Source organism: Rhipicephalus microplus, chromosome 9 (assembly GCF_043290135.1).
Source record: "Rhipicephalus microplus isolate Deutch F79 chromosome 9, USDA_Rmic, whole genome shotgun sequence".
NCBI lineage: Eukaryota > Metazoa > Arthropoda > Arachnida > Ixodida > Ixodidae > Rhipicephalus > Rhipicephalus microplus.
In genome coordinates, this window is record NC_134708.1 from 63147422 (window position 1) to 63166388 (window position 18967).

Consider the following 18967-nt stretch of genomic DNA (forward strand, 5'->3'; position numbering starts at 1 on the left):
TTCGGTGAAAGCCCGTAAGTATACAACTCACTCTCTTGGTTTCTTCTCTTGGACACGATTCATCATCTATTTCGTAAACTACTGTTCCATATCTTTCATAGCGTCGCCTTCACCTCACAACGTGCTCTGTCTTGCGTCTCCTTACAGTTAATTATTCTAGTGTACGTTAACTACATACAGTTGCAACGAAAACAGCAATATCACGTGCAAATACTCGCCCATTAATTCGCTCTCGTAAATTAGTCTTGACTCAATCAGTCTCAATAAAGATGGAGACAATAAATGTGCACTACCTGCACGAGCAGCGATGCCTCACATAACGTTCTCAGACCATGCTTTTCTTTTTCCACAGCCCCGCCATCACAAGTTTCTGTCCACAGGTAACAAACAACATAGCAACATTTGCCGAATACTCGAGGTTGCGCTCTTACATAGCAGCATTTTTTTCGTTAGCGGCGCAAAACACGCGGGCAACTTTGTGTTTATACGTGTCCGTAAGCTCGAAGACTAATATTCTGCCAGTGCTTTCTTCCTCGTAATTTTGCGCCTCAATGGCAAAGAGTCTTACTGAATCTGTATCGCAGAACAACAAAGTCAACATAAGCAGGTTGAGCGAGAGAGAGAAAAAGTTACACGACACACGTCATGACAGAGGCTTCGAAGCACCTTACAAACAACCCAAGGGACATGCTTCGTTTTCTCGCTCTACGATCCTGCCGCCGCTTCGTTGTTTTGGTCAACAAATTTAGTATGTCTCTGTCCGGCTGGTTTACTACTCAAGTTTCACAGAAAAAAAACAACAACAACACCGAGTGACGTGGTATAACCTATAGTTGACGCACTCGAGACTACATGCTCACGCCAACCGAACACGGACAAGAGGACCCCGTCGCGCAGCACCATCAAGTGGCCGTGGTCCGAACGAACGAACGAGTCCAAGCTTGGCGTTCTGCTCAGTCCCTGAGCGGCTGCACGGCGGTGATCTTCTCGGTGACGGGCACCCTCAGGTCGTCCTCCTCGTCTTCCTGCGCCTCTCTCGATTCGCCCACGACGGGGGCGTACGGTTCGTCGTCCTGCCAGCGAGGACACAGCGCCGCCAGCATCAGGGCGGCTGCCAGGAGGGAGCCCCCGCTGCAGAACATGCAGAGACCCGCCAGCCGCCACGGGTGAGGCCTGCGCACAAGGCTAAGCGGTGCGGCGTAGCCCAGGCCCAGGGCCACGATTCCGAACAGGAAGAGCAGAGAGCCGACCCACAGGGAAGCGGACCAGGCGACCCGGGCGGCTCGCCTCGCCGCGCGGCGCCGGGACGCGGCTCCTCCACCGTAGCGGGAGCCGCAGCCAGAGCCGGAGCCGCAGCCAGAGTGTCTCCCGTGTGACCCCTCGGGGCAGTCGGCGTAGAAGCGGTGCAGGTGGCAGCGGACGCCGAACAGGCGCCGCCCGCTTGATTTTCGACGACCGGGAGGCCGCACGGGGCAGGGGACGCTCACCTGTCCAGAAAGAACGAGGCAACCAGCATGAGAGTTAGTCTTCATTTATGTGTTATTATATGCCATAACACAGCGTAACGTGCCCCTAACACAACCCTGTACGTCCCTTATTTGTGAACGGTGAACGGCAAGCGGCCGGGTCCTTGAATACCGCGTTTTACTCACATGTACTGTACTAGTTAAACATGGCTATATTGTTGACGAAACCCCGCTACGATGGTGTAGTGGTAACCAAATTCGACTGCTAGATCATGTGGTCAAATCCCGTGTGCGACAGCCATATTTCGATAAAGGCGGAACGCTTGAGGCACGTGTACTTAGATTTTTTGTTCACGCTGAAGAACACCAGAAGATAACAATTCCCGCAGCCTTCCACAATATACGACGGCCTTCATAATCATTTTCGCTGTTTCGGGGCGTAAAACTACAACAGTTATGATACAATGTAGTGCTGACCTATTGGTGGCTAACGTTGCCTAGCGTTCGGTTTTAAAGTTGGATTGCTATCCACTGTTATAACAGGATGATTGTCTTGTTCATTTCAGTTCAAGTCAATGATGTTCTCGAATTCTTTCATTGATAATAACTGAGAAAACCGAAGTTGAGTTATTTCGGCCTCAATATTTTCTTTACAACGGACTGCAGCCTGAAACATCGCCTATGCCACACTAGAGCAATGAAATGAACATCTCATTTTTGCTAAATTTCTGCGCTTACATTGGTGCGTGTATATTTTATGTACACATTTACTCTTCTTTTTCGTTTTTCATTCAAGTAACGAAGTCGCAGTTTTGTTGTATTCGCATTCGACGTATCCTACATTCCTGTCTTGAAACCTCCAAGTAATCAAAACTGCAACCACACTCGCTTCTTCAAAAGTGGCTTCACCGCATAAATAATATTTTTGTGGCGAAGCTTGCTTTACAAGCTACCGTTTCTTGCGGACAACGCTTGATGTGTTGGACGCATCGAAGTATTCCTCAGGGGACGTGGGTATATATGTATGCATTGAGATTTATGCGGGGAAACCTCCGGGGGGGGTGAGTCGATACCAGCGCTGTGTGCGGGACGTCATATGGGAATGTCGAGGTGAACCTACAGAAGCACATCCGCCTTTGATCACTCACCATACCTGGCGGAGTCTAGGGAGGCCGTCCTCGGCCGAACTGACCTGGACACCCAAAGGGTACTCCTGGATCGATTCGGGTGAGCAGTGGTGTCCTAAAATGGTAAATATACCCTGCGACTGTCTTTTTTCACCATAAATGTTTTATGCTTCGACTTCTCCTCCAGGGAACTCAGGCGTGTAATAGAATCTCAGATATTTCCAAGACAGCTACGAAGTTGTGCTGAATAGCAATGATACAAGATATTAAGGGCCCCGTCTTGTTGATATTTCGAAGAAAGTGTACTTGGGAGAACGGTGGTGCCTAGAGTAGTAAATGAAACGCTTGTCCAGTACTCGGGAAAGAAACAAAAGTGATAAACCTGTAAAGACAGTGAGCTAAGATTTCAACCCTGAAAAGAAATGTGAAAAAGAGACTACTGCTAGTGTTGCTTGGAATTTATGCAGTTCACGATAGTATCTTCCTTTTCAATAAAAATAAGTAAATTAAATTGCTTTTGTGTACTAGGATTTTACAGAGATTTTAAGAGGCCCAGAATGTTTTCGAAGGTATACATCTCGATATCTCAATGTCCGAGGCTTTCATCCCTGGAATGTATCTGAAAGCGTTACACTTTCTTGCTTGCATTCATGCGAGCATGTGTGCGTCGTCACGGGATGAGCCGTGTAATAATCCGATTTTTCGTAGTCGCAGATTTACTCAAGGACGTATACATTTCAATGACCCCTATGTCAATCTGCAGCGGAGGAACTAGCTGAATAATTCTTACATCGTCTGATTGCGCGCAACGCGTTGGTGACACAATGCCCGTACCACATTTTTGTTACACAGCTGTCATCGTCGCAACAACAACAACAACAAGCCTCAGTTTCGCCGCAAGGGCGATGCAATGAAGGCGATAGCAACAAATTAGAATGTAATAATACGAAGTTAGTCTAGCAACCAGCTTCATTAGGATTCTACCTGGCGTGACTCTACGAAACGCTGGCAAAAAGGAACACGGCCGCTTAGGAAGCGAAGTGGTTGTCGGGCTTTTTGTCGCCTGAACGCCAAGTACGCACTGAGAGCACAGAACGCACGAATGAAAATGTATATGAGCCGCCCACTGATATCAGTAAAAATAGCGTGCGTGACTGCATTGTTTTGGTCAAATTTCGCAGTTGTGCTAATGTATCACGCTGATTTTAATGTAGTTTATGCATGTATATGCATGATGTTTTGCGCGGGAAAACAAGCAATGGATGCATACATCGGTTGTTTATTGAAATTGCTTGTTGAGCTTAAAATTATAAAAAAATGTATGTATCAGCAGAGTCAACAACATGCCTGTACCTGAGCTACTGCCTTTGACTGTACGGGTGGGATCGACTCCCTGAAGCCATTCTTAAATGGCTTTTACCTTCACCGCCGATCGCATGTGTTATGATGAAACACCTTCACCAGACGTAGCCGGCAGGGACGTTTTATCTCTGCGGGTTCAGCACTCTCACGTATAGAATGTATGATATGTGAGAAGTGTCATCGATATGAACACGGCTTCAAAAATGCCCCGTGAATTCCCGCGTAATCGCAGGTAATAATTAGGTACAAGAAAGCAAAGCCCGTATCTTAATGGGTAATAAAAGAGAAAGAAGATTTACCTTGAATTAGCGAATTACCACTTCATAAAAACGAAATGCACCACTCTTGTCATGGCAAAGCACCTGGAAAGCTGTAAGATGCGTAAAAGGTAAACACAGGTGGCGACCCCGTCTTGAGGCTTTCACGCCGACTTGACGCAACGCCATGAATTTTGATGGTGTCTTATTGGGCCTGCCCAAATACTTATCCGTGAGCCGAATTTCACCCTTTTTTAAGCGAGCCAAAACCACAATACAGCGAGCTTTGCAAAATTTTCTTGAGCACATGTGGTTTAATTATGAAGAAAGAGGGAAACCGAATTTTAAGTAAGTGACGTGGTATCGACATTAGGGTGCCGAAACTTTGGAGCGAAATTTTACATTTTTTTATGTGAAGCTCTATTCATCTAATTAACCTATCATGGCGAAATCAACGTCGAAAAAGTGCTGAAAATTGCTTATGAGCCTAAGTTAATTTGTTGTTTCACTTAGTAGTGTCGAAGACGGCCACTAATGTTTTCGTCTCTAACCGCGATGGCATACCGCTAAAGGGCAATGTGTTTACAGAGCCTGAGGCGACCACGGATAACGACGCAAGGCTGTCGGCTGGAAGGCGTTCTATAATTGATGTGATACTAGCGGGAAACTGCAGTGTCATATATTCTGTCTCGCTTCTCACAACGCCCACTTTCCGTAACGTAAAGCACCAGCTATCCGCGATAGCACACCTGACCAAACTTCAAAGTATTGTTGCAATAAATCAGCAGGAGAAGGAAAGAAAACGGTGAAGTTAAAAACTTTCATAACGGAAAGAAATCTGAGCCGTTATATTTGTGATGACAGAGCTGCACCACCTACACAAATTTTATTGTAACACACACACACACACGCACACACACACACACACACACACACACACACACACACACACGTGTGTGTGTGTGTCTCTCTCTGTGTGTGTGTGCGCGCGCGTGTGTGTGTGTGTGGGTTAAGTACTACTAACACTATATGCATACAGGAAGCTTGATTGTTCCGCGGTTAAGTATTTTTGCAGTCCTTTCGTGGTGATTGTGTTTTTTAATGCTTAGCGCTCAGGATAAATTATTATATCATTTCTTCACTCTCTTCATTTCAGCGCACTCGACAAAATTACTTTCTAGTAAGAACTGAATGTACTACGTGTTCTGGATTTACATCCAACTCTTTTCCCCCACACTGTAATGGCCAAGCGTCATCGGTAAAGCAACGTTACCTTTTACGGCATGATACGCAATGATGAAAACATGACATATCAGGTTTTACCTCCCAGAACCCCGATATGATTGTGATGCACGCCGCAGTGGAGGGTTCCGTAAGCTTCGGCTATTTGAGTTAATGCGGAGGCCTGCTGAATGCACGGGCCTGTAGCATGGCGCTTCCACCGAAACGTGACCGCCACGGCCAGGGTCGAACCCATGACCTCGGGTCAGCAGCCGAGTGCCATAACCATAGTTCCACCACAGCAGACAGGTATGACACAAGCGCGTTTGTTGTAGAACATGGTGATCAGTTTAATTTGCGTTAAGTTATCAATCGTTCCTGTTACATCTCATTTATTTGTATTGTTACTATTTGAAGGTCGATCGACTACCACCGGTTATCCCTTGCCTCTCTCCGACCATCGGATCGACCGGGATGAGCTAGGGTTCTTCTTTTTGAATCGATCGAAGAGTGTTGCATGGTATCGAGCTATTCGGTTGCAACGATCGATTCGGCGTTTATCGACTTACGCGTAAAAGGTCGATAGCAGCACGTGCGTGGAGCAGGCCGCACCAATTGTTCTGCCTGGGTGAGAGGAAGTGGACGACGTCGCCCTTTCACTTCCGGTTTGTGGGCTTCGATTGACGGCTGACCTTCAAGCCGAAGACTGTTTTTGTAAAGTCTGGGAGGTATGGTGAAATGGCGCACCACTCATTATTTATGAAAAATGAGTATGAAAATGAGCCAGCGTACATAAATAGATAGATAGATAGATAGATAGATAGATAGATAGATAGATAGATAGATAGATAGATAGATAGATAGATAGATAGATAGATAGATAGATAGATAGATAGATAGATAGATAGATAGATAGATAGATAGATAGATAGATAGATAGATAGATAGATAGTGGGGTTACAAGTAGGTGTGTTCGCCGAATACGTTCATATTGTTACCCGCCCCGCTGTCGGTCACAGAGGGCGCAAAGATCCACGTCGCCAAAGGGGCTTAGTGGGGGCGTCTACGGCAGACAAGAGCCGAGTCCGGCTGCAAGCGTGGAAGGTGCACTTGCGCTCCACCATAGCAACCAAACCCAGCGGCAGCGGCGGCATCGATGATACACGGACCAAATATATACTGATGGCCTGTCAGCCCAGCGTTGCAGGCACGTGCCCGGGAGGTGGTGGTGGTTAGAAGATGAGAAAAGGCACCTAATTTCTGCAGCCCGGTCGGGAGCACGGCGCAGTGCCTGCGTTCCCACGGTTCGGCGGCGCCGGACGTCGAACGTTCCCGTAACTGGAGAGAGAGAAGTTGAACGGCGACGAGAGGCGGTGGTTCTTCGAGGAAGATCCGAGAAGGGAGGACTCGGTGCCTGCCACCTTCAACGGCAGCCAACAGGGAGTCGAGGAGAGATACATTCCTGTGTTGTATTGTAAGAGTGTTTCGATGGGGAGTTAGGGTATTAAACCAGGGGTGCACGGACAGGAGATGAGAGAAGAAAAACGAAAAAAAAAAACGTCTTTATCGAAATGATGTCCGAGCGGTCCTTTCCTCAAGGTGCCAGCAGATGAAAAATCTCGTCTTCGGTTTCCTTGGCGCAGCATCAAATGTCGCCCAACCAGCGATGCGAGTGAAAGAACCAAAACGGAACTCAAGTGATAGGTAGATCATTTTTATCACAATTAGCGCTAATAACGCTATTTTAAAGAAGTTACGTGTGCGTTTGATTGAGTTTGTCATTTTATCCAGTCATAAAACTAGTTTATAACAAATTCACATATAGTTTTGTTGTGGTTAAGAGGTCGTTCAAGTGTTTTCTAGCACGCCCTAAAGTCCGCACTGTTTACGCGCTCTTTCGGTACAATCTGAGGTTTAACGTCCCGAAATCACGGTATGATCATGTGAGACGCTGTATAGTGCAGGGATCCGGACATTTGGACCACCTGGTGTTCCTTAACGTTCGTTGACAACCCTCAATACTCGGCCATCTAGCCTTCCGCCTCCGCGGAAATGCGACCACCACCGCCGGGATGCGTATTTGGAATTGCTGGCCCCGCATCGCACGAAAGGGGGAAAAGAAAGAGTGCGAGGAGGACGCCAGCGTCAGGATAGCTCGCGCGTTATTGGTTCGCCTCTGGAGGTGACGTGCTGGTGGTTAACCCTCGACCTTCGGGTTAACCACTTCGCTCCACTGCGGCGGACAGTATCTAGTTCCGTAGACGAAGCAGTGCCAAGTGGCACGAATCTTGTTTTTAGTTTTTTCTGAATGCAATTATCCCGCTTCAAGGTAATCCTGTGGTCGAATAATTAATTACTACGTGCGTTCTTCGAGCGTTCGGAATTCATTTACTCCTCCGTACAATTACGCACTGAGTTAACTGATTGCTGTGCATGCTTCAGCAAATACTGATTGCGTTTACGTTGCCATGGAAACAGGACAATGCCGAGGGACAATGAGAGAAGGACGAGCACGCAGCACAAGAGCTGCGCGCAAACAAAATGGCTGTCCATGAGCGAGGGGGATTAACCGGAGGATTAGCGAAAGCGCACGTTCCCGATAATCCTCGCCGCGCGAAGCAATGGCCAATCGGCTTATCTTGCGGAGACGGCCATATGTGTGCTGGTAATATGTGTGCTGGTAACCTGAAGTTCTCAAGTATATGAACCTTTTTTACGGAGAAGAGGATTTCCTCCTTTCTGGGCTGTTGCACGAGAGTACGAAAGCCTACGTCACAGCCTCGGCAGTGCATTTCCTGGGGGATCACGCGCTAACAACAGCCCAAAGAGGACTATGGCAGTGCCCAGAACGCCTTGAGTGAAAAGGTCTATATTATGCGACTGTGTCTATATTAATTAGCGATGCAAAGAATGGTCACTGGTCGTAGGGCACAAAACACACACACACACACACACTATATATATATATATATATATATATATATATATATATATATATATATATATATATATATATATATGAGACAACGTGATATCACTTATATGGTGACATTCTTCTTTCTGATATCATGACTTTAGAGTAATTTCGAAGTACTTTGTTGCATTTGCACACACTCTTTCTGACAGGGATGATGACTTTTTTTTTCTGATGATCGGTGACGTCATTGCGTAAATTCTGTGCGCGTGTCAACTATGGCGTTTCAAATAAAATTTTCAATTTAGTATTTGATTCAGGATTAGTATTTGTTTACTTTAAAATGATTAAAGTGGCTCGAACGGTTACCTCTGGACCGTTATAAACAGCGAGCCCCTGCGTAGCGACATCGTCGCAAGTTTTTCTAAGGCGTCTACTACTGGCTCCTCACGCTGAGTGTTTTCTCGGATCAGCGAACGCTTTGGCTCTAATAAAGGGTTCGGGCACAAGTGAAGATTAAGTAAATAAATATAACTGCCACGAAGAACTGCATTTACTGAGTAGCGCGGCTTAGTCCAACTTAATCCCGCTCGGCCGCTCTCATATTTGGACAGATCTTGAAGCGCACCTGCACACACACCAAAGGTTAGGAACTAAAACAGGGGAGAGATAAAGAGAGAGAAAGAAAGCGGGAATTGGTGGCACACTCTCACGGCGTGGTGCTTATCGGAAACGCTGCAGCGCGTTTGCAGGATCTTCAAAGACTTTCACCGCGTTGTATATATTCGGTGGACGCGGGGTGTAATTCTTGGGAAAGTGTCGAAGGTTCGATTGATTCCTTCGGGCTCTCTGCGTCAGCCTCAGTGGATTGCATTCCGGTAGATAATAATAATAATAATAATAATAATAATAATAATAATAATAATAATAATAATAATAATAATAATAATAATAATAATAATAATAATAATAATAATAATAATAATAATAATAATAATAATAATAATAATAATAATAATAATACCACCATACCATATAATGAGAGATGCCGTATTGGAGGGCTCCGGAAACAGTGCCCACCTGTGGTTCTTTAATGCGCACCTAATTCCAAGCACACGGGCCTCAAACATTATCGCCTCCATCAAAAATGCGGCAGCCGCGGCCGGGGTTCGCTCCCAGGACCTGCGGGTTACATTTCGGTGCAGGCGAAATATAGCAGTGGCCCGTGTAACCGTGCGATGTCCGGGCAGTGTAAAGAAAACGCCAGATGGCGAGAATTTCTGGAGCCGTCTGCTACACAACGCGTCTCTTGGTCATATCTTGGTCTTGACACGTAGAACCCGAGATACTATTGCTGTTGTTAAAGCACATCGCATGGTCGTAACTTTAGGAGTCGCCATGCTGGGTTTTGCGCCGGACTACGAATGCTGACGTGCACGCTCGATGCTCTCTCATTTCACGCGCTGAAGGGAATCCAGGTGGTGTTATATAACGTAGGAACACCCTGCGTAATATCAATCAATCAATCAATCAATCAATCAATATAGCTCGCAAATGCAAATGTGATTCGGTGATATTGTATATTTACTCTACGCAGCGTCGCGCTTCGCTGTTGCTTGCACCAGGGCGTTTCAGATAAGCCTTCTAGGGAAAAGGCGAAAACATAGGCTAAGAAACCCTCATCCACAACAGGACAAGGGTGGGGGGAGGGGTGGAGTAATTGATTACTGCGGTGATGAATTACAGGGAAATGTAACCGAATTGCACAGAACGTTATACAGTTTCGAAAAAAAAAAAACTCATCGACTGTATTGTAACGCGGTGCTAGAACAGTGCGAACGAAGAGCGAGGAGGAAGAAGAACGGGTGCAAGGGATTTGCTGATCGGCAGCATAGCGGATACCATAGCATACAAGCAAGCAAGCAGTCAAACGTCTGACCCTCCTCTGTACTCTGCCTGCCACTTCACTGACTTAGCTCATTGTATATATACAGCCGTATCATCCGTAACGATATTACAAAATTACGTGAAAGTGTAAGTGATTACCCGTATTCGATTACGTGCGACGCCTTGCGTACAACTGTGATTGCATGCACACACGGTCACTACGCTTCCGTAATAGGCGCCTGCCACTTCACTGACTTAGCTCATTGTATATACAGCCATATCATCCGTAACAATATTACAAAATTACGTGAAAGTGTAAGTGATTACCCGTATTCGATTACGTGCGACGCCTTACGTACAACTGTGATTGCATGCATACACGGTCACTACGCTTCCGTAATAGGCGCTTTCCTGTAAATATCTGCACGTTACGTCACCGTGGCAGAAGCAGGGAGATGCGTGCCATCTTTTCGTCCGTTCCCCGAGTGCGCGAGTCGGCCCCGTGACCTTTTCCCATTCCCGTTCCGCGTTGTATCGTGCAGTGTAGCCGAGCGTGCATCGTGCCGAGCCACGCCCACATGACGTGTGTGTGCAGTACATACACCGCAGCTGTCCCAGCTACGGCATCTGGTGCAGTACATGTGCATCGAAAGTAACGGAGGAGCCGGCCGCCTGGGTCACGTAGCTATACATTATAAACACGACGTCTTCAGGACAGAGCTTCGTATGCATGCTCTCTGGGTAATTGCTATAGATCATACACATAGCTATACATATAGATATACAACATAAACACGACTTATTTCGGATAGAGCTGTGTATACATACTCGCTACGTATATAGCCATGCGTTATAAGATGCATATAGCTATACATATAGCTATACATCATCATTGAAACACGACTTCTCTTCGATGGAGCTGCGCGTATACACTCTCTGGGTAATTGCTACACATAGCCGTAGTTCTCCTGCTTGCAATAGTGATAAGCGCGGTGAGTGTTTCGTGTGTTTTCGGTTCTGGTGTTTGGTATACGGGGGCTGCCATGTATAATGAGCGTAAACTCCAAGACCACATTTGTTAATTCATAATGTGCACTTGCCGGGCTATAGGCGCACTGAGGGAAGTATCGAGGTCATGTGGGCTCGATTTCTAGGTGCAGCCACGGCGTTTTTTATGAGAAAGAAATAAAACAAACAAAGAAAAAAATAACCTGAGTACGTGCTTAGGTTTCGGCGCACGTCAGAGAGGTCCAGGTGGTCACAATTAATTTGGAGTAAGCCCTCTATGGCGCACTACGTAAAGCTGAATTCTCGCTTACCTAAAGCTAACGAGCAATCAGAAAGCCAAAGAAACTAATTAAGCGTGCTTACTGGAATGTAACGTGGGTGTTTATTTACCCAGATTTTTTTTCTGCCTAAAGTCGACCGTCGCGCTACGATCTCACACTGAACTCACGATTTTTTTTTTTTATCTTGGGCGCAATTAAAAACAATCCCCCGGGTTACAATCGAGTAAATACGGCAATATGGGTGCATTAACCGTGGTTTATTATTATGCATGCAGTGTTGACTGCTTTCGGTTTTTTGTTTTGCCAAGTTTTCTGCATTCTGATTTGTAACCTTTCATTTTTATATTTTTTGTCCGTGTATCAATCAATCACTTTATTCCTTCGCAATATTTACTTACTCAATCCTTACGGCCTAGGTGGATCATTTACCAGCAGAATAACTTACGATCATGATAATGATTTTTTTGTTCGAAATTATAAATATCAAGATTAAGATACCGTTGGTGTTCGAACCCTGGACGGGGAACTTTCCGTCACATTAGAATAGTTAGGTTTGTGAAATCTGCATCGATTTTTTCGTGGGTTAGCCCCACAAACTTGTGGATAACGCTTGTTTTTCTTTTTCATAACCCTTCTGCCACTTTGCAGCCTTCTGGGACCTGGGTTGGCCATTTCAGGAAACTCAAGCGTGAAATTTACAACTGGGCAGCTCACCATAAAAAAAAAGCACTATTTAAAAATGCCTTACTAAGCCACATACGTGCCCTTTTATTGACGTATGTTCCGTGACGGAAGTGACGTGTGCCTGTTCTTGTTGATCCGGCATAAAGCACTTTCGTGTTGAAAAAAACTTATAGTTAGTTTGTAAGTGTTTACCAATTGATACTTTCGTAAACTGACAGAATCTGTTCTTTACTTGCGACCCTGTGATACATCATCATCATCGTCATCATCAGCAGCCTGACTACGCCCACTGCAGTACAAACGCCCCTCCCATGTTGCGCCCGTCAATTTGGTCCTGTGCTTGCTGTTGCCACATTATAGCCGTAAACTTCCGATCCTCCTCTGCCCACCTAACTATCTGTCTCCCCTTCACTCGCTTGCCTTCTCCTGGAATCCAGTGAGTTACCGTTAATGACCAGCGCTTACCCTGCCTTCCCAGTACGTTCGCAGCCCATTTCTTCTTCTTGATTTTGATTATGATATCCTTAACTCAGGATACATATGTTGTACTAAGTCACAAGACCCCTAATTCTTGCAAAAAATTCGCAAACGCTGTGCCGGTCACGTGTGAGCTGCGTAGATTTGCCCGCTTGAAGTGGCCTGACAGACGCAGTTTCGAAATGCGCTTCCTTTGTTTTTCTTTTTTTACGAACTAATTGTAAGCTACCTTGCTTTATTATTCCCAGTCCGCGTTAAAAAAAAAACACGTATTAGGCTTGAATTGTTTCATACGAAAAATGGTTCAGCCAATCTTGAGGTTAAACGTGTCGTTATCGAAGCATGCTGATCAATTATAGTTATCAGTGCACCGAAAAAACACCTGCTGGATTTAGACTCCATTGTTTTTTAATCAAAAAGAGATAGGGATTTTCACAAAACGAAATAAATGATTATATATATATATATATATATATATATATATATATATATATATATATATATATATATATATATATATATATATATATATATATATATATATATATATATATATATATATATATATATATATATATATATATATATATATATATATATATATATATATATATATTCGTTGAAGATTTGCGATCGTCGGATTAGTGACGCCAATGTGACCCATTAAAAACAAGAATATATATATATATATATATATATATATATATATATATATATATATATATATATATATATATATATATATATATATATATATATATATATATATATATATATATATATATATATATATATATATATGTTTAACTTCTGCTTTGGAAAGAATTATCCCTGATCAATGAACTAGCAAGGATTAATCTCCCTGTGTCACCTAGGCATTCGCACAGGGCCCCAATGACGTTCAAGTGATTATATTGCCATGAAGCAGTTCCAATTAAAGGAATACTTAGAGTACTTAGTGCCATGTTGTTGCTGTTGCGGCCCTATTTTCTCTTATTATGGCCCATACCCAATGCAGGGGCTGCTCTAGCAGTGGGTTAAAGTCTCGAAGCTTTCACCAATCTTCCCTTCCTCCCCTTACTGTGTCGGATTCCTACGTCTAGTAATAACAACGCTTATACTAATAATAATTAGCTGGTTTTCTAACCGGTCCAGGAACAATACATTATCTCTCAGTGCTGGCGCACGCGCAATGATAAATAATAATGTAATAACGTCAATACAGGCAAAGGTGGCAAAAACATCAATCTGATCATAACAAAGATGAGAAAATATATTACTTAAATTCTGGGAGTGTTTCTACGATGTAGGAACATGCTCTCTGGTATCTCTGAAATTTATTTGTACCAAATATTAGGTCAAAAAGCGGCTAGATAAACTGAGGTCTTCGTTACATAAAACGAAACAAAATACAGCTGACAAAGGCAGGAAAAAAAAAACACGAAACAGGATTGATTTATTCCATTATCTATTACTAATATAAAAGAAAAGAACTTCTTTTATACAATTGGTTGAACGCTTCGATTTCCTATATTTGCTATGTTGTATTTCGTAAGCTCCCTTATTCTAGAGTACTATAACTTGTTATAAAACCACTCAATTCTCGGTCCATTCCCCAAGTGGGTTTGAGCCACAGTTAATAGGTGAACGCGAAGAAGAACATGCAGGGTGTTTACTATGCAGCTGTCATTACGTAATCACTCAGGCGTGGATTAGGTGAGTATTTTAAAAACTACTCCACTCAGCGGAAGCATCCATTTTCACTAGTGATTTCATTTTGTCTAGCCATTTACTGCATGTCTTTTTTGTTTTTGTAAAGAATAGTAGCACAAACTGTCTCGCTGAAATAACGTTAACACGTCAAGACTTGAAGCGGCCAGAAATATTGTAACACTTACTTTGTGGTTTGTCTTCAGCAACAACCTTTCGCTGGGCGAATCCATTTTGCCTGTAATGCAAATGAGAGAGAGAAAAAAAAACAACAACGCAGATCTAAAACTTCACCTGATGCAAACAGCCCAGTAAACACATTTTGCACAAATATAATGTCGAACGTAGTGTGACGTTATGTTATGCCTCAAAATACAGATGCCTTGGCCGGCAGCATTGCTAAGACGCGGTTTATTTACTGCACGTAATGCACGCTACTCCACCTTATCACGCGCGTGGTAATGTTTCTCCGCAGCAGCTTACCTACATGCAGTGAAGCCAACCTTCAAGTGTTCTAGTACTTTTTTTTTATTGACGCCAGTAGTCATAAAGCTAGTGAAAACAAGCGTAAGATAGACACGCTTTTCTACCACGTACTAGGATAATGGGATCGGTGCCGGTATGCTGGCTACTTGCAAAAATGTATGCCGCCTACGCAATATCAACAGGCGATCGAAAAAAACCCCTCTACGCCGCGTCTGACTAACATGTTCAAGCGAGCAGGCTGTCTCCGTATCCCCACAAATAAAAACAACTCACGTTAAACAAACCCTCTTGCGAATGATAGTGGAGTTTCACACACGAACATTTGTGCCTTGCGGTAAAGTCCTTACCTCTGCTGTTTTTCGCCTAGGACTTCTTCTCGTACGGTAACTCTCGGAGGACATCGAGAGCAGTCATTTCGTGGCCGTGCGCCACTCCACTGAAACGGCTGCCAGTGAGAGAGGGTAGTGTGGTGTGAGAGTGCGAGATTAAAGAACCGAAGAAAGACACGGACGTATTAAAGCTCCTAGGGCGCTCGTAGCGGCGGCGGCGTACTGCGCTGTCGGGCTGCGGTTTTGTAGCCTTTTGACATTTTGCGTCCTGTGGCGACACGAGCGCTACTCAAAAAAGCTCATTAGCGGGAGTCCATTAGCACATCCGAACTAAGCACCCTCGCACTTTCCTCTTCATTCTCCGTGGCTCATTTCGCGAATGCTGCGCGCGGCAACTAAGAAAAAATGGCCCTCTAACGTATGCTGCACTAGGGTGAGGTTTCTGGGATTTTGGTCTTTCGAGTGCTCAGAGAACCCCATTTATTTTGTCTGGACGATTCAATTACGCAGGACAGCACAGTAGGGTCTCCAAAAAATCAAGTACCAACACCAGTTTCGATGTTGCCTCCCGGTTTCGGTTTCGAAGTTTCTCTTTTAGCGGCGGCAGCCGCTCTTCTCGTCGGGCAACAACAAGCAAGCCGCGTCACACCGACGCTCCAGATACTCGTCCGCTTTCTTGTTTTCAATTAGTTCTAACTACCTTAATAAAACGCTGAAGCGCTGCGTGATTGACTAAAGCGTATGCGAACTTGAGTTACAAGCACGTGGTTACAAGCTATTCGAGTATGCAAAAAAGAATTGGGCAGTCTTACAGGCAAAACTACTTCACAACGCCATCTTGTCGCGGAGGGATATTCGCATTTGCATTTCGCCGCGCGGACCAACCAGCGCTTCGCTAGCCTCACCTAGCCGGACGGGTTGTGTTTCTGTGCGGCCCGGACTCGGAGCTGCCTACAAGCTTGCGAAGTGCTGTGGAGGAGTAGGGTGTTGTTTTTGCCCGTGGCTCGGGGTGGGTTGTGTGTGTGCGTGCGTGCGTGCGTGCCCGCCGCCGTGTTTCATGTGTTCGTGCGTGCTCTATGTGCCGCGTTCCGCGAGCTGCCGTGCCAGGCCTACCATGGACGACGGTGTTTGGCCGTCGACGATCATGAGCGCGCCGTCGCGGCGCTGACCGAGCGAAGCCGAAAAAAATTCGCGGCTCTCTTTTTCGTCTGCTTCAAGGAAAACCGGGACGCCATCATGGGGAGCTGTTTCAGTCGATCGGCGGGCTCCAAGTCGACTTCCAAGAAGGAGTCGGTGCAGGCCCCCGTCGACCGCGGGGACGTCGCCTCGATCAATATCGGCCCGGTGACCACCCACGAACCGGTGTCGGGCCGACCCGTGCACCACATCGAGCTCGCGGGAGGCGGCGGCGGCGGCATTGTCGGTCGCAACGGTCCCACGGTCCCCATCACCGTGCAGCCCGATGTCGAGACCTCGGCGGGACCCGGCTCGGGCGGCGCCAAGATATTCGTCGCGCTCTACGACTACGACGCGCGCACGGACGAAGACCTGAGCTTCAAGAAGGGCGAGCACCTCGAAATCCTCAACGACACCCAGGGCGACTGGTGGTTCGCCCGCTCCAAGTCGACCAAGCAGGAAGGCTACATTCCGTCCAACTATGTGGCCAAACTCAAGTCCATCGAAGCTGAACCGTGAGTGCTCTCTTTATTTTATCTGCTGTCCGTCGCCTCCCCCGCCCGCTCTCGGGCTTTCAGTTTTGGTTGTCTCCTTTTTTGTGTTTACTGTCTCGCCTTTTATTCGTCGTGTTTCCGTTTGGGTGACGGGCCGTACGGCTCGCGGAAAACTCGTCTCCCCTCCCTTGTCGAGGGATGTAACAACAACAACAAAGTCATCGCTAACTCCCTCCGGCGCACTGTTATATTCGGTTTTGCTTTCACTTCTTAAGGCTCCCCAATCGTTGTTTGTGGTCGTCGTGTTCCGTGTGCCTGCATTCTCGTCGTATTCAAGAACGGAGCGATCGCGTTGGTTGTTCGGGCGCCCTGCGTTGGTGCCAGGAGTGTTTTCTTTTTGCCTGCTCGCTCCTGTCTTTGGCTGCCAGCAGTCGTTTCGAGGTCGCGTGCGTACGCGACCGGGTCTGTGCATGGCCGTCTTCTCGCCTCCTTCCTTCACCCACCTACTTGAATTTTTTTTTTTCTTCATCAACCGCGTACACGGCACCCATTCGCATCTTTTTCTTTTCTCGTTCGAAATTCCTCGCCGTCCCGCTTTGGTCACACTTGCCGCATTTCAAGACGCCGTGGGATGAGAATGTTCAACGTAAAGTCGATGCCCGCGTCTTCCTGTCAGATCAAAGCAATGCATCCGGTGTGTTACTTTCGGGTGGCCAAGTGTCGGGCTTTGGAATTACCAGCATCACTGGGGTGCGTGGGGCGCGCCCGTCGAGGGGGTACCACAGCTCGTCGGTGTGCCCCTCCCCCTTCCTCTCAGCCACAATATAACTCGAAAAAAATTTAAATAATACAACAAAAGACACCTGCACTAATTGAAACCTCAACTGTGCGGTATTGTGGAATTTATTTACGAAAAGATAGAAATTACGGCACGGTTGTTCAAGGCAATTTTATAGCTATTTTTTATTTTTGTGTTCACCTTATATTCATGGTTATCCTTTTATATGTAAGAACATCTTACCCTCTGTATTCCACCCTGAAGTAATTCCTTCGGGCCCTGCAGGTATTTTTAATAAATAACGAAATAAATAACTACGATCCGGGGAGTTTCTGCTAGATGTGTCCCAATTTTCGGCAAAACGTTCCATCTTCGAGCCTTTGTTTTAAATCCGCTTCGAGTGAAACCTCAGTCTGGCGACATAGAAGCGTGTTTTCAAGGCTCTTTGTTGCGGTATAAACTAACCCTGTTGCTGAAGGTTCCTTTGTAGGGCCCGCTAAAGTCACGAATATAACGAGACCGAATTAGCGCCCCTTAACCCAATAAAGAGGGAAGAGCAAGATCACATTACCACCCCCTCCCCCACACTCTGTCCCCCCCAGAGCACCATCTTTTTTTTTTCAGTGAAAACCTGACGTCTTGCAGGTTTCTTTGAGCACACAGATTACGTCATTCTGAACAAGGAGCTTCGGTCTACCTTTGTTTGTCGCGTTGTGTCACAGAAGGGGGGGGGGGGGGGAGGTGGCCCGATGCCAAATACTGCGCACGGGCTTTGACCCACACCGAATTTCTTGCGCTTTCTCTCTTCCTCGCTCGCGGGTTATTACGGGTCGTTACGTCCTTTCTGCGTTATCGACCTCATTTTCTCAGTGTTTTTTCCTCGTTTTTTATCTTCCTTACGGCGTTCGCCGGCTCGCGTTACATTCTGGTCGCTTTACTTTTTTTCCCCCTTCTTTCGACCCCAAGACGTGTCTTCGGCGAGGATGCAGAACAAAATTCGCATTAGGATCCGTTATCGAGTCCTGTCGACTCCTACGTATCCATTAAAGTTTCTTTGTCTGTCAGTTCACACTAAAAGGGGTACCGACACAAAGTTCAGTTTTTTTTTTCTTTCGTGAAGTGAAAGGCTAACCGCACAAGAGCATGAAAAGTTCGCTGCTAGGTGAGAGTATACATCCTGTAGAAGGCATTACAGTGTGGTTTGAAGAGTCAATTCTGGTTCCTAGCGTACCCTGGCGTCGCGGCGCTGCATGAGCCTATTTTTCAAGTGCTCGCGCAAGATAACGTGACCTTTTTCACGGTCACTCCTC

At 45.8% G+C, this 18967-nt stretch overlaps 2 protein-coding genes across 3 annotated transcripts in view; one reads left to right on the forward strand and one right to left on the reverse strand.

Moving 5' to 3' along the window:
• Window positions 1–484: 484 nt before the first annotated feature.
• LOC142771839 (uncharacterized) lies at window positions 485–15364 on the reverse strand. The gene is made up of 3 exons (XM_075873745.1): window positions 15228–15364; window positions 14583–14632; window positions 485–1487 (listed from the first exon to the last, which is right to left on the reverse strand). The coding sequence occupies exons 2-3, from the start codon at window positions 14625–14627 to the stop codon at window positions 954–956; spliced, it is 579 nt and encodes a 192-aa protein (XP_075729860.1). The 5' UTR covers window positions 14628–14632; window positions 15228–15364; the 3' UTR covers window positions 485–953.
• Window positions 15365–16125: 761 nt separating this feature from the next.
• Src42A (Tyrosine-protein kinase Src42A) overlaps window positions 16126–18967 on the forward strand; it is an 86961-nt gene continuing 84119 nt past the window's right edge. Inside the window, exon 1 of one of the 2 annotated variants that reach the window (XM_075873747.1) lies at window positions 16126–16900. In XM_075873747.1, the coding sequence (XP_075729862.1) occupies window positions 16446–16900 (455 nt within the window). In that variant the 5' untranslated portion in view covers window positions 16126–16445. The remainder of the gene's footprint in view (window positions 16901–18967) is intronic. The other variant, XM_075873746.1, reaches the window with a different exon arrangement.

Coding starts and splice junctions, on each gene's coding strand:
- LOC142771839 (XM_075873745.1), bottom strand. CDS start 14,627: ATGGATTCGCCCAGCGAAAGGTTGTTGCTGAAGACAAACCACAAA. Junction 1,488..14,582: donor TGCTGAAGACAAACCACAAA/GTAAGTGTTACA, acceptor CTTTCTGGACAG/GTGAGCGTCCCCTGCCCCGT.